This window comes from Urtica dioica, chromosome 5 (genome assembly GCF_054948205.1).
Source record: "Urtica dioica subsp. dioica isolate 48M chromosome 5, U.dioica_male_clone48M_v1_H2, whole genome shotgun sequence".
Taxonomy (NCBI): domain Eukaryota; kingdom Viridiplantae; phylum Streptophyta; class Magnoliopsida; order Rosales; family Urticaceae; genus Urtica; species Urtica dioica.
The window spans coordinates 26,741,905-26,757,442 of record NC_142760.1 but is presented as its reverse complement, the minus strand read 5'-3'; the positions used below and the strand labels follow the sequence as shown (position 1 = coordinate 26,757,442).

Below are 15,538 nucleotides of genomic sequence, written 5' to 3'. Positions count from 1 at the left end.
TTACCTAAGTAAAATTAAAAATTACAAAAAATTGGCTACGTAAGTCACCTAAACTATATGAATTGTAAATTAGCCAACCTTTAGTAAATACTTTGTAAATAGCCAACTTGCATACGTGGCAGCCTATTAACTACCTTTTATACATGTTTCTGAGTTAAATAAGTCTTTTACTAATCAGTTAATAAGTTAACTTGGCTATTTACAAGAAATTAACCAAAGGTGGGCTATATCTCAATTCACTATAACCGTGTGGCTATATAACTTAATAACCCTAAAAATTATGATAATGTGATTATTTTAGCCTAATATGGTCATAATACTAGAGAGGCATTGACTAATCCACATACACTACACAACAGGAATAAATAAATGACAACTAATGGAGTGTATTCCACACACCAATGGAAGCAAAACTCTCCATGTCATCTGGGCCACACATATCCCAAGAGGGCCACAATTGGCGCGTGCAAAATAGTCTTGCTTGTTTGTAGGCTGTAGCAAATGCCTTGGAGGGGGAGAGAGAGAGAGTGAGTGGTGTAAGAGGTGTTTTTATGATTTGATTTAGCTACGAAAAGAGAGAAATAAGTTTTTTATTTGAGAAAAGGATGGTAAAGTTTCATCGTTCTCTCTGGTTTCTTCTTTCTTCCTTCTCCGATTTTCATTTTCGCCGACTAAAAAAAACGATTTTTGACAACTTTTAATGCAAGGAGTGAACGAGATTTGGCGAATGTCGTTGGGAGAAACGATAAGTTGTTCCGCCGATTTTCAAACGACTTTTTACGAGGAAACAAAAAAAAACGTCTTTGTCGGCCGTTAGTGCTCCGGCAACGATTTCATCGGAGAAAATCGCCGACTTTTTCTGGCATTTAAAACCATGCATTAAACTGAATCACATGTTGAGCATCTGAGTTTGGGCGGTGAGCTAAAACATGGTCGATGACTGATATATGTGTGGATAGCTGTATCTAAAATCATATATGTGGAAAACAAGTGAAGGTTGACCACTCTGTGGGAGCATTCTGCACTTGTGGTAAGTGTATGGCCTGGACAGACTTTGGTTGTTGATGTGTCGTTTAATTATCGTTATGACACACTAAACAAGGTCGCTAAATTGGTCACAGTGAGACTTGATCTAAATCCTGAAGTGATCATGGACTTCTAGGTCATATCTCTGGGTTCTTTGACTCATTCGTTAAAGGTTACTGAGACGCTGGGATACTTATGTCTTGAGAATCTGGAATGTGATCGGAGAAGAAAGTGTTTGACAGATATGTAATCCAACCTTCCTGAAAGAAGGTCAATGTTCACTAACCTAAGGGTTGATTCCAGAACCGATAGATTGTTAGCACTTTCGTAGTAAGTAACGTATGAAAGAATCTTTCGCTGTGGAAGCAACGATGCTTAGGGTATATATGTATCGAGAAAGGTATAACAGAATAATTGATCTTACTCGATACTGATTGAACCTGGAGGATCAGTGGACACTCGTCACGATGAGTAAATATAATTCTAGCAATAAGGAGATTGCTTTCTTGGATTACTTTGTGGAGTACTGAGCAAGATTGAACAAATCGATTGAAAAGAGAAAGGACTATTTCGTCTTTTAATCGGATTTGTAGGAACTTCTATTACTAGGTCCATAGTTCCCGGCTCTGACTAAGGCGGACAAGAACTCTCTAGTAATAATAAAGATAATTTTTATTTATTATTATTACAATCTCACATATGTAAATTGTTTAGCAGCATTCATTCGAAAATTTGTCTATCTGCCGAGTTAAACATTTATTGTGGAATTAATTAATTATTTTTAGATCAAGTAAATAATTAATTAAATTTTAAGTTGGACTTTATGGGCACTGTAAAATCCGAAATTCCTTGGCCCATGACCATGAAGTTGGGCACCTACTATGGGTATTAATTGCCCAAATATTCTTTCTTTAATTAGTTGCTAGATTTGTAGTATCTAATTAAATAAGAGAGAGAATAATAATGGTTGAGATATTCTCTCTCCATCAAATAAGGAAATAAGATATTGTCATTTATTCTCTCTCATAATTAATTTCCTAATATCTAGGAGAATAATAATGGTAGATATATTCTCTCCATTAAATAAGGAAATATGATATCCTAGATTCGGATCTAATGCATGATAGAAAAAGTAGGATTTGTAGAAAAAGGAGAATAATATATTCTGGAAGGTTCTAGGAATATCTCCTTCCACTGCTATTCTGGAAGGTTCTAGGAATATCTCTCCCTTTCCCTCAGAATTTTGTGATTCCATTCTTAGAAAAAGAAGAGTAGATATGAAACTCCATAAGTAGATCTTGTGCGATTAATAGAGTGTGCCCACACTGTATTCTTGTTTGTCCGGAGATTATGTTTCAGAAGACTACGGTGTCATCCAAGGAGATCCAAGAGATTCAGAGATATCCCGGAGATCAGATCGGATCTCAAAGATTGGAGAGGACGAGAAGAAGAAGGAGAACCCGATTCAGAAGCTTAAGGAGAAACCCGTAAGTTTTCTGATAACTAGTCTATTTAATTCGATTGCTTGATAATTTCTCTAATGGTTTGATATTAATTAAATAAATCTCGATCTTGTTAAATAACATTAATTAATTAGCTAAGTAGCGTAATTATTTTATGCCGCGTGGTTATGATGAGGTGAATAATCACCAATAAGTGATATCAGAGCGATTGTTTATGTCTGATACCAACCTATTTTTCCAAGAAGTGATATCAGAGCTAGATGATTTATTTAATTAATCGATTCGTTCTCCTGATTAAATTTAATATGGTTTGAATGAAATTATATGTGATTATGTTTTTTTTCATAAACTTCAATATGAAGATATGTGAATTGTTATTTGGTTTGATCGTAGAATATTTGATTCTCGCTTTTTAGATTTTAGGTTTTTTAAATTACTATTACCAATTTAACTCATCAATTGGGAAATCGGGCACTACTTATGAGTGCATAACAGTGTTGAGTTATATAGTATTACAATTATAGTTTTGAATTATATAGAATTAAAATATAAATGGCTTTACGAATGTTATAAATTGTAGGTACACCCGGATGCATCTAAGCTTCGGTACAAGTCTATTACGCAAGAGACAAAATGGACTTAGTTTTTGGAGCTGATCGAGCAACATGGGGTATTTCCATGGGACCGCGGAAACGATTACAATCTATGGTAACTGATGAAGTTACACCTATATTACACAACCTCAACAACACTGCCCATGAAAAACATGAGTCATCGTCGATAGCTACTTCTTCATCCAAGAGAAGTTCCAAGAAGAAATAAAAAATGGAGAATGAAGGTGTGGCCGATGAATTGAAGCTTATCCGAGATGGTGGAAGCTGTAACGGCAACAATAGGCAAATCGAGCAGACTGGACTTCGATATGGAGCAACTACTCCTTCAAGAGGTTGAAAAGATTGAAGGCATGAGCATGCGATCACAAATGAAATTTTACACAGAGCTCACCGAAAACGAGAAGATTGCTCGAGCTTTTCTCGCGATTACCGACAACGACGTCGCAGATGGATGGAGATGCAATTTGGGTTGACGATATTTGATATATGTTAGGACTTTCATTTAAGCTTAAACATGTTGTCAATGGTGCCCACAAGAAGAGTAGTAGTCTTTACTTATGTACATTTGATGTAATAAAGTCTCACGAAGACTCTTGCTTGTAACTGCTGAATCATTAATAAAAGTTGAAACGTTCATTTATTCTTCGTTGTCTGTTTGAAGCTTTATGATAAACTATAGTCTTTAGTCCTTAAACAAACCTAACAACATATGAAAAGACAAATGTAGATTTGCATGAACAAACTCTTCATGGTTTGCTTAAAACAATATATTCGCAATCTAAGGATCAAATGACTATTGATCTCAGTACGATTGTTAGGAGAATCTATGATGTATGGTTATGGGGCATAGAGAGTTTGAGACTCTATAGTTCTTATAGGTATCTTCTGAATGTACTGAATTGACCAGTGCACTTCTAGAGATAGAATAAGAACAAACCATTTAACCTCTTATGTATCGAAGTCACTACGTAAGAATTGCATCATGCTTACCTCAATCCTGAAATGAGACATGTCATTTCATAGCTTACGTATTCTCATTTGAGAAAGTCAGAGTTCGGACTCACTATGTGATTCTGAACAAGACCTATTGGTGAAGTACTAAGTTATGAAGATGTCATGAGTAACTTTGTGAAGATCTCATAGATATGGAATTCATGTACAAGATTGCTGAAATGCAATGTATATCACCTCATGCTTTGTTCCTTGGAATGTGAATAAATGAACTGTCCAGAGTCCAAATTGAGTCATGACTCTTTTGGATGAATCAATGTGACTTGTTAGCTCGTCGTCAATACATTGTTTCTAACTTATTCACAAGAGACAAAGAAGTTGAGGAAATAACAGCTAGAAGGGTAAAATTGTAATTTTGTAAATCCCATCTAGCTGATGATATTCATGAAGGGTTTCAGTGGATCCACTCATCACAATTAAGTTGAATTCTTGAGTAGAAAATAAATTCATTTGAACCGAGAGATTCTCAGTGTCAACTCTTTAGTAGAGTCAGTTGACATTAAGCTAAACTTGGAAAAAGTTTGTGAACTTTTGAGTCCAAGTATGTTAGCTCAAGCTTTGTTCATTTGGATCCATGAGGTCACTGTCACAAGTCATTTCGAGTAGGATTTGTTAAACTGGAAGCTAAGTCAAAACAAGAACTAGACAAGTTTTAAGAAAACTACTGAAAGGGTATTTTTGTCTTTTTGGACATGTGTTGATAAGTTTTTTGACACTGTCATATGATGACAAATGAAATGTACCATTCGGCCATAATAAGATTTTTGGCCTTGAGGATCAATTTCATTTCATAGAATTTTACTTGAAAATTCTTAGCGGCATTTTCTTATATTGTCATGAACAAATGAAGAAAAATCTAGAAACCCCTTTTAGAAGATGTTGCATGTCCAACATAGCAAAAGAAAGAGAGATTATTTTGTGCATTGATGTATGAAGATACTTGCCAAAAGAAAAAGAGGAAACAAATTTCCTCTAGAAGGAAATCTCCTTTTCGGCCAAGGAAAGAGAGGAAGCAAAAGAGGAAACAAATCCAAGGCCTTCTAGAAGCATAGCTGGCCATGTGACATAAGAGAAAGAGAGGCAATATTTGCTCATGAATATGTGATATTCTATAGAAGATGAAACTATCTTTTTTTAAGGCAATCTTTCTCCTATAAATAGAGTCCTCATTCTCATTGTTTCTCATCCCACACAATTTAGAGGTTGAGAGATTCTCTCTCTAGACCTTGTGGCCGCCCCTCTCTCTCTCTCTAACTCCTTTCGTTTTTGTTTTGCCACCTAGGTCCACATTTGACCTAGCGTTTGTTTTAGCTCTTCGACTCTAAGACTTGTTCTTGAGTCGTCGTGTTTAAAAGTGCCCACACACTTATTCTTTCTTACCTCGAGTGATTTATGTGATAGAAACTTTCGTGGTTACTCGAGTTCTCGAAGAACGAAGAAAGACGAGCTGCGTGGGGAGACGAGCGATTCAACCTCCACAAGCTTCTCAACGATCAAGCTTCATAAAGTTTAGTAAACATGTAACATGTGCTTGTTCTTTGTCTAGGTTAGTAAAAATCGTCTTACTTGTTTAAAGAAAATTTTTATTTTCCGCCGCTTGCTAGAAACTTTAAATCTTTTCTTAATCCTAGATCAATTCCAACAAAACAATGATATAATAGTAATATGAGAAATCTGATTTTAAATTTGTAATGAATTCAAAATATTTGTTTGAAGTTTGCTATATTATTTTTTCGTTACTATATTATTTTCATATATTTGTGCATTGTTATTATCATCTTCAACATTTTTTCTTCTTCTTGTATTGTATGATTTTTGTTTAGAATGAAAGTCTGCTATAAAAGAGATATTTTTGATCTATAAAATAAATTTCAGCTGCATAAAAAAAAATTATTTTTTTAGTTAAAAAAAAATAAATTTATTTCCTTTATATTTTCCATGCTTGAATTTTTAACACATCCAAACAAGAATGCAAAAATATTACGGATTTCTATTTTTTTTCTTTTGTGTTTCTTTTGCATTTCCCCTTTTATTTCCATTTTCCATTAAATTTTCACTTTCCCTTCTATTTTCCGAGTTCCAAACAGGACCGAAAGGAAAAGTGATTTCGCTGCGGCGGTGAAATTCGTGGAAAATCAATTGCACTCCGACCACGCGCTCCGCTGACTCGGACCCCCACCACCGTGCCGCCCCTCCTCTATTCATGATTTCCTCCGATATATTATTTTTGGGACATACTTTCACTCTCCCACTTCCCACGCAACCTACACATATGCCAAAGTTCAACAACCCCCCCCTTTTTTTTTTCTTCTACCCATTTCTCTGCTCATCTTCTTCACCCTCGCAGTCACTCACTCTTACGCAATTTCGTTCAATTAATATTTGATGACTTGCACACTTGGTGGTGGTTTTTTTTTTTTTTTTTTTTTTTTTTTTTTTTATTTGTAACAATATGAGAGCACAATAGAGCATCCATGCTGATAAAGGTCAATTATTTTCTTTGGTACAGACTTAAACTCGCTATAAAGTTTTTATTTTATTTTTTTGGTCATTATTTGTTCTTAATTATGTTCATGGTAGTGTGGTGTTGAAACAGCCAAGATTTATCTAAAAATATTAGTTTTTCCAAACAACAGAATCAAAATCTTAAATTTGAAACCTTGAAAGTAGTGATTAAATGAATAAGCTATGCAAAGCCATATTATTATGCCAAATGGTTATTCATAGAATGGCTCTGAAGCAGGACCTCGCCGACGCCTACGTGGCCCTGAAGCACGCCTACGATTCACTTTTTTTTATTTTTTTTTATTTTTTAATTTGAAATGCTTGATCAAACCACGGAATATGTTTGATGAATAAAAGTTCAACATATGATTCATGACATTTATAGATGTACTCATTCATGTTGTCTTTTGTACCCTAGGTTGTTCAATTTCGTTCAGCTAATGCTAGTTTAGGCTGTGTAATTGTGACTTTAATTTATCCATCTATGAGTTGAAAGCTTGCTTGCACTAGCCTTCTTGTACTTCAAGACCGATTCTCTCTGTCTCCGGCGAGTTTGAGATCGACCAGTCTCCGAGAGGACATAACGGCCTACGGTACATAAAGTCTAAATCAGTAAACAAAATTTAAAAAAAAAACTATTTATAATTTAAAAAATATTATTTTCGTAATAAATTTTTTTTATACACTCTACTCTCAAAATCTTAATATCGCGTGCCCTTTCAAGTTGAATATATGACCAAAAATTGGTTATATCGCTAATCATATATTTTTAACTTTTTAAGACATATCTTAGAAAAGTCCTTTGAGAGGACCTAAACTTTATTTGTCAAAAAATATAAAACCTGTTAAATTGAGAGGAAGGGCGGGTAAGCTTATTTGAGGATACTTAGTTATGGAGTTTTTGGCTCATAGTTGTAGCCCTGGACTTCACACCACACGAACAATGCCCAATCCGTCTCTCACTCCCCATCAACACACTCTCAGGTCTCTCTCTCCTCATTTCATCTCTCTCGTAGCCATAAATCTCAACCGATGCTTTTCTACGTAGATACGCCGTTCTCGGAGCCGGCTTCGCTGGTCTCTCAGTCGCTTGGCATTTGCTCAATGTCTCTCTCTCTCTCTCTCTCTCTGTCATTTCTATTAAACCCTGGGAGAGATTAACATTGTCTAACTTCCTCTTCTGTTGTTGATTTGGTACAGGATAGTCCAAAGGGTTTGAATATGCGTATAGATATATACGATGAAAATGGGGTCGGAGGAGGTGCTTCGGGAATTTCCGGAGGCTTACTTCATCCTTATTCTCCCAAAGGTTCCTCTTTTGGTTGATTATTAAAAATTTGAGCTTTTTTTTTTTCCATTTCAGTTTTCATTGTAATCTTTTGGCGTTGTTTTTGCAGCGAAGCTTCTGTGGCGAGGAAGTGAGTGTTGGAACGAGTGTATGAAGCTTTTGAGTATAGCAGAAGCTACGGCTACGGCTTCTTCCGGAGATTCCGGTTCTGACCCATGTGGCTGTATTGTTCGGAGAAGGTCTTTCACTCTTTTAATTATTATAGAACTTTCAATATTTTTTTGAAATGTTGTTTAAGTTTGTGCCCGTAATGAATTTCTCTAGTAATTTTTCTCTTTATTTATTATGGAAGTTCCTAATTTTGCAGTGCTTGTTGATTGCAAACTTATTTAGTCTCTCCAAATATTCTTCGGGCACATAAAAATATCATCATAAAGCAAAGAGGATAGGTGTGTTAGTGAGTCCGTGCGTGTTAAAGCATTTAAATTCTAGGAAGGTTTTGCCTTAAGAGCTCTATAGAGATGAGATAATTGTCTAGATGTAGTTTTTACATGACAGTACTCTATTCACAATAGTAAACGGGTATATAAAATGACCAACAAACCAGTCTCTTATGATTTCTTCATTTGCGCAAGATTCGAGTTGTGGTAGTTATAGTTTTTGGTTTAATTGAAACGGTTCTAGATTTCTGATGAAATGTGTTCGGCTCAGGGGGATCTTGAGACCAGCAGTGAGCGAAAAGAACTTGCTGCTTTTAAGCAATGTAATTATTATCTCTGAACTTTATGCACGATAAAGCGCAATAGCTTGATTGATGTTTTACGATATATATGGCGACATATGTAATTTTGGTGCATCTTGCTCTGCACGATCAGAATGCTCGGAGCTGCCTTCCCAGCTGTAGAATTGAAACACTTGACAGCGAGGCCTCACAAAATCTTGTACCGAATCTAAGTGTGCCTTTAGACACAGCCTTTTATATGCCTGAAGCTGTAAATATTAATCCTCAGCTCTATGTTCAGGTCTGTATTGTACATTAAGTGTGTGTATATATATATATATATATATTTAATATTATGTTCTAACTTTTTTTTTAATCTTATAATTAAGGCCCTCTTCACAGCGTGTGAAAATCGAGTAGAGGAATTCTCAGCTTCTGGCGCCGGCAAAAAAGACTTGTGTTTACTCCGGGAATCTGTCCAGACTCTTCGTGATTTAGAAGGTAATGTTTTTATACTGGTTTGGGATTACTTATTTATTTATTTCAATTATTTAAGCAGAGAGATAATCATATAAGTTATAAATTTCCTTGCTCTTGTAATTGGAAAGTATTATAGTTTGGTATACATTGGTAATTGTAGATCTTTTTGGGGTGATGCTTAGAGAGTTGAGTGAGGTAATTAATAAGTTTGTTCCAGTCTTATCTTGGGTCCTTTTTTGAGATGGTTTTTGTTGTAATTTGTGGGCTGATCTCTTTAATTCTGAAGATCTTTCTTTCGTAATGTGGCTTTTTCCTTCATCAATATAAGTCGTTAATTATCCGGGGTCGAATTACATTACTATGTCTTATTGAACAAAACAATGGTCTTCTCATCTTTTTCTGTCGAAACGTAATGAAAATGCCTTTTTCATAAATGAAAAGTGAAGCATGTTGGGTTTTGGTGCGACGCTGCGAAGTTCGAGTTTGTGTTTAATTTGATTTGTTTAATGTATTTATTTGTGTATGCCTGGGTTTTCTGCACATAAATTTTATAGGGGAATACCAGGCAGTTATAGTATGTTTAGGCGCCAAAGCTGATTTGCTTCCCGAGCTCGCTGGAAAGATCCCGTTAAGGTCGTGCAGAGGTGTCATTGCACACCTTAACCTGCCTGATGGCATCGGGTACAATTTCGTAATTTTATTTATTTTTTAGTTTCATGCATCAATGGTACAATGTTGGGTACTTATTTCCTATTGATTCTATAAAATATTTAAATAAAGTCGTATTGTTTTAATCCCACGAGAAGCATTTGAGTGTCCCAAAAAGTGGATCACAATTTGAAATCGTGTTACGGCGCAAGTTCATTTAGAATTAAACCGCCAGTTCAACATTAGTCTTTTTTTTAAGCCTGATATTTTGAAATTCAGAATTTCTATACTCAGAGCTTGATTTTCAGAAGGCAATGGTCACAAAAGCTCTGTTTCTCTTTTGGACTTCTTTATAAAGTATCACCAATGGCCACCCATGATCCTAAAAGTGTCATCATATGTCAAATAAAAGTTTCGGAGCTTCATTTCACGATCCGACAACAGACAAAAAAAAAAAAGAATTTAATCATATTTTCGAATGCAGAGAAGAGTATCCCGAGCTCGGGCCCTCGATACTGTCCGACGCCTGGCTGGCGGTCCAGGGACCCCGTAGCCTCTACGTGGGGTCCACGTGGGAGTGGAAATCGCGAAACTCGTCACCGCACGTGTCCCAATTAGAAGCTTCGCAAGCGCTCGATGATCTCCTGCCCAAGGCCCAAGCAATCTACCCGAACCTCAAGGCCCACTGGGCCTTCTGTGGGGCCCGGGCGGGCCTGAGGGCGATGCCGCCACTGAGCCCCGAGGGCTCACTTCCGCTTCTGGGCTGCGTCGACGAGATCGCGGGCCGAACAAAAAAAGAAGGATGCAAATACTGGCTCTTTGCGGGACTTGGCGCGAGAGGTTTGTTGTACCATGGTTGGCTTGGGAAGTTGATTTCAAAGGCCGTGCTTGACTGCGACGAAGGGTTAATCCCGTCCGAATTAACTTCGTGGAAGAGTAGAAATTGATGATGGATTAATATCGATTTGAGATAGATATTCCCCTTATTTGTAGCAATGTTTAAAATTTCGGGGTATTTCGGGGAAATTGCGTGGAAATTTCGTTATTTTTGGGATTCCGGCACAAAAATGAACATTTGTCGTTTCACGTATTTTTTTCGTCGGCATTCCCTGGAATTTCGACCGTGCCCACATTATTTCCACGTTGTCCGTGCAAAATCAACAATATTTCCGTTATTTCTTGGGAATGTCGCCGAAATTCCCATATTATTCCCACTGTTTTGTGCCGACAGTTTGAGTTTGTGATGAAATCGAATCGTTTTAATTTTTTTGGAAAAATCTTGCTTTATGAAAGATGTGTATTTATGTTGTGTGGTTCACATATGTTTTTCTCAATTTATTTTTTAATAGAATCCAAATTTATTTGATATTTGAGACTTAGATTTCAAAGTTAGAATCTGTTTTGAACTTATTATTGAGTCAACCTACTATTGAGTCTTTTTATCTATGTTGAACTTAATATGTGTTTTGAACTTATCTTTGTTTTTTAACCTATTAAGTGTTTTAGATTTTTTGTTTATGTTTTTTTGTTATGTTATGTGAAATTATTACCTGTGTTGGAGACTTGAATTTGGAGTTTAAACTTATTATGTGTGTGTTTAAAACTAATTTATTTGTTTTATAAATAATTATGCAACATTATTTCCGTCGGCATTTCCGAGTTTTATCGAAATTTCCATCAACACCGCAATTTCCGTCGACATTTTTTTAAGCAAATTTCCACATTTTTTCTGTCCCAATTCCCGTCGACCACCGCAATTTCCATTTTTTTAGACCATCGGCACGAAATCGGCCGTCGGCATTTCAATCCTTGATTTGTAGGTTACTTTTGTGGAGACAAGTATAAGACGAAGCACGACAGCAATCTGGGTCCATTTTTTTTTTACAAACTTGTCACCAAATCCAGTATTTTGTGACAAATTTAGTAATAGATGTGGGAAAAAAAACATTAGATATCAATATTCATGTCCATCACTGTTAGAATAGAGTAAGAGACTACAAAAGAAAATAGATTTTTTTGCCTTTCCCCCTAACTTTACCTTTGCCTTCCATTGAATTCAAGATCCTCATATAGGCAGGAAGATTGGCAGTTTTGTATCACCGAAGTTGAAAAATAGACACAAGAAAAATATATGGGATTATTCCTAAATTATGACCTCTTCAATACTTTTGGATCAAAATCTAATATGTCAAAATTAATCCAAGAGTTTGACTTCTTTATATTTGTTGGTACAAAACTACTTCCAATGAAATATCATTTTTCTTTTATATTTCGTCTATCTAGTTTATTTACATTATCGTCAATAATCTATCTGATTTATTGACATTGTCGATATTACGATTTTTTTTGGAAACCTGTAAAAAAATATTCAAACGATGATATAGGTTTATTTGTCATGACTTTAACTTTAAGGTTTGGGTTTTGGTGTTTCTTTGTCATTTTGGGTGGAGAAGAAGAAGAAGAAGAAGAAGAAGAAGAAGAAATCATGACGGAGAAGAAGAAGAAGAATTGACGTGAAGGCGAAGAGAAGAGAGAGAGAGAGAGAGAGAGAGAGAGAGAGAGAGAGAGAGAGAGAGAGAGAGATTTACGTCCATATCAACGTGTTTAACGATTCCACTACCTCCAAACCTTCGTATATACCTAATAATTTGGGAAATCTGAAAGAAAAAAAAATTGGTTTTAAGAATCTGGAAATTCGTTTGAAGATTTATCGACATTTTGTCTTTTTATTGACATGAATGTCAATAAATCTTCAAAAATTTTGTGAAATTCTTCGAAGATTTATTGACATCGATTTCAATAAATTTTCTGGATGTCAATAAATCTTCAAAGATTTTGGTCTGTTGAAGAATTATTGACATGCATAAAATTTATTGACAACGATATCAATAAATTTTCAAAGAATTTTTCAGAATCGTTTGAAGATAAAAGACAAAATGTCAATAAATATTCAAATGAATTTCAAAATTTTTCAATTTTTTCCCAAGATTTTCAAATTTTCCAATTTTTTTAACTTTATATACCAAACGAAAAATGATCACTAACTTTGCTTTTGTGACCATAAAGTAAAGGGCAAACTGGCAGCGTAGCCATTTTGAAACATGATTTTTGCTTTCTAGCCCACGTTTGGTTAATTTTGCAATCTAGCCATTTATCATAATAAACGAACATAAAATACCTTATTTACCCATATTATTTAAAAGACGTTTATAAAACACTAACCCACGTTTGACTATTTAAATTAAATAATTTTATTTCATAATTATTAATTAGGTGATCGTAAATATTAAAGGAAGGGGATTGAATTAGTCAACGTAACTAATTGAAGGTACAAATATTCGGTTTTGATTTTTAAAAGGAAAAAAATTGTTTCCAAAATAATATTAAAAGTTGTTGAGTAATTAATGGGTACATGTGTCATTAAATGCATACATAATAGTCTCTCTCTTCTTTATTCGAATCTCATTTGGATTGGTTTATTTCTATAAATTATCTCAATTGCGGTTTATTTATGTTAATTTGCGGATTAGTTCAAAATAAACAAAATTTAACAAGTACGTAACAAATTGATATCGTGATTAAATGAGTGATATATTTCAAAATTTAACATTAAAACATAGTAAAATATAATCCCTAAAAACTGGGAATTCGAATTTCATCTTGTAGAGCCTAAAAAAAATATCACGAGCAATATTGTTTTCCTTCCCATTAAACTAGCCCACAAAATAGGAAAGTTAACTAACTAGATTTAAATATGTTCATTAATTAAATAAAAAAGCTACAAATTAAAATTTTCGGAAATCAATTAAAATTTCCGAAATAACGTGACAAAAAATTAAAAAAAATCTGCCGATATTTTTTCAAAACGTGGACTAACATTTTTTCACAAAATCAAGTCAAGGTTATATTGGTAACTATCATTTCCTATAATTTTGACACCTCATCTTTATGGGCTAGATTTGAAATTAGTGCAAAACGTGGGCTAGATCATAATTGCAACGTTTGAAGTGGCTTAATTCGACTAACTATTCTAAAGTAAATAACAAAATTAAATAAAAAATAAAAGGATATTTCATTAAGTGTATTTTTGTACCAACACATAAATGAAAGTCATATTTTTGGATTAATTTTGACTTATTGGATTATGATCTTAACATATTGAGGAGGTCATAGTTTAGGATAAATGATGAATATGTTTTTTTTTTGGGTGTAATGATTTAGATATAACATATTATTTAATCTCACCAAAACCGTATTTTAAATATAAAATATGGATGTTGAAGTCCTCTAAATCTTGCGCAATATAGCTGCTAGATTGCTAAGAATTCTTTTTTTTTTAATAATGAGAAATTGCCAATAATTCTTGAGCATTTGCAAAGTTACTATCTAGTCGGCGGAAATTATTATGCTCGAAAAAATAGAGTTAAAAAAGAGCAATGCAGATGCGGAAAAAAAAAATATCAATCAATTGCAACACGATATACTGCAATAATACAAGTAATTTTTTTTTTTTTTTTTTGCGTCAAATAATACAAGTCAATTGCAAAACAATATAATTACTAGTTAATAAAAAAAAAATACAACCACTGACGCACAAAAATCTGAAAGATTTAGATCACCAACCACTAATCTAAATTTTGTAAGAAATAAAACGTAGAGAAGTTCCTGAGCCATGTGATTGAGAAACTATTTGACATAGTCTTCGAAGAAGCCAAGTTATTAAAAGAAGTTAAGAAGCAAGTGAAAGATAATCCTGCGGAATATGAATGACGAATCAAGAGAGTCTGTTTGAGAGAGAAAGAGAAACCTTCTTTTTAATTATCATTGATCGTAAAGTTGTTTGTACAGATGATATAAATACAGAGGATCTTGTAACGGCCTAACTAACTCGGTGATGTCAGCTACAACTCTCACACATAGTAACGAATGAAGCCAGACTATTTCAGCTGACACATGAGCCAAGGCTTGATACTCTGCCTCAGTACTCGAGCGAGCAACCACATTCTGTTTGCGTGAGCTCCAAGACACCAAGCAGTCTGCGAGGAAGACGCAATAAGCACTTGTGGATTGGCGATCATCATGATTACCAGCCCAGTCAGCATCGGCAAAGCTCATGAGAGCAAGTGACTTCGTTGGTCTAAAGGAGAGACCATGAGATATTGTACCTTTGAGATATCGTAAGACACGCTTACACGTAAGCCAGTGAGCTGTTGTTGGAGCTGAGAGGAATTTCCTCAACTTGTTGACCATATACGCGATGTCTGGCCGAGTGAGCGTGAGGTATTGTAGTGCACCAACCGTACTTCTGTAGAAAAATGGATCAGCTAGAGGCTCACCCTTGCTCTTTGACGAAACTTCACTAGGAGCCGCTGGACATGGGAGAGGTTTAACTCTTGCCATGTTTAGCTTGCGAAGCAAGTCAGCCACATACTTTGACTGCCTGAGGTGTAGTCCAGATGTGTCCCTCATAGCTTCAATTCCAAGAAAGTAATGGAGAGAGCCGAACTGTTTTAGGGAAAACTAAGCATGTCGATCTCCCACTAACAATTGCTCTCGAATCATTACTAGTGACAAGGATATCATCCACGTAGACTAGGAGCAGAATGTATACCTTGTCACTAATAAACATAAAGAGAGGTATATCAGCTTTAGACTCTGAGAACCCCAGTTTAGAAGAGCTTGTCTTAGTCATTCGAACCATGCCCTAGGCGCTTGTTTTAGACCATAAATGGCCTGGTGAAGTTTGCACACATGAGTGGGTCTTGACTTGTCTGTGAACCCA

The 15,538-nt window shown here is 35.1% G+C and overlaps 1 protein-coding gene and 1 pseudogene across 1 annotated transcript; one reads left to right on the top strand and one right to left on the bottom strand.

The window, feature by feature from the left end:
* Positions 1-7,503: 7,503 nt before the first annotated feature.
* LOC149397679 (uncharacterized) lies at positions 7,504-11,043 on the top strand. The gene is made up of 9 exons (XM_089614099.1): positions 7,504-7,603; positions 7,668-7,725; positions 7,820-7,928; positions 8,017-8,146; positions 8,619-8,670; positions 8,783-8,929; positions 9,018-9,129; positions 9,663-9,789; positions 10,241-11,043. Exons 1-9 carry the CDS (start codon positions 7,512-7,514, stop codon positions 10,701-10,703), a joined length of 1,290 nt encoding a protein of 429 aa, XP_089470225.1. The 5' UTR covers positions 7,504-7,511; the 3' UTR covers positions 10,704-11,043.
* Positions 11,044-14,577: 3,534 nt separating this feature from the next.
* LOC149397678 (secreted RxLR effector protein 161 pseudogene) lies at positions 14,578-15,225 on the bottom strand (annotated as a pseudogene).
* Positions 15,226-15,538: the final 313 nt, after the last annotated feature.

Bases quoted from the DNA above. Each gene is read 5' to 3' on its own strand.
- LOC149397679 (XM_089614099.1), top strand. From the start codon at position 7,512: ATGGAGTTTTTGGCTCATAGTTGTAGCCCTGGACTTCACACCACACGA. The intron at 9,130-9,662 runs GTAATGTTTTTA...TAAATTTTATAG, and splicing joins GACTCTTCGTGATTTAGAAG to GGGAATACCAGGCAGTTATA. The intron at 9,790-10,240 runs GTACAATTTCGT...TTTCGAATGCAG, and splicing joins AACCTGCCTGATGGCATCGG to AGAAGAGTATCCCGAGCTCG.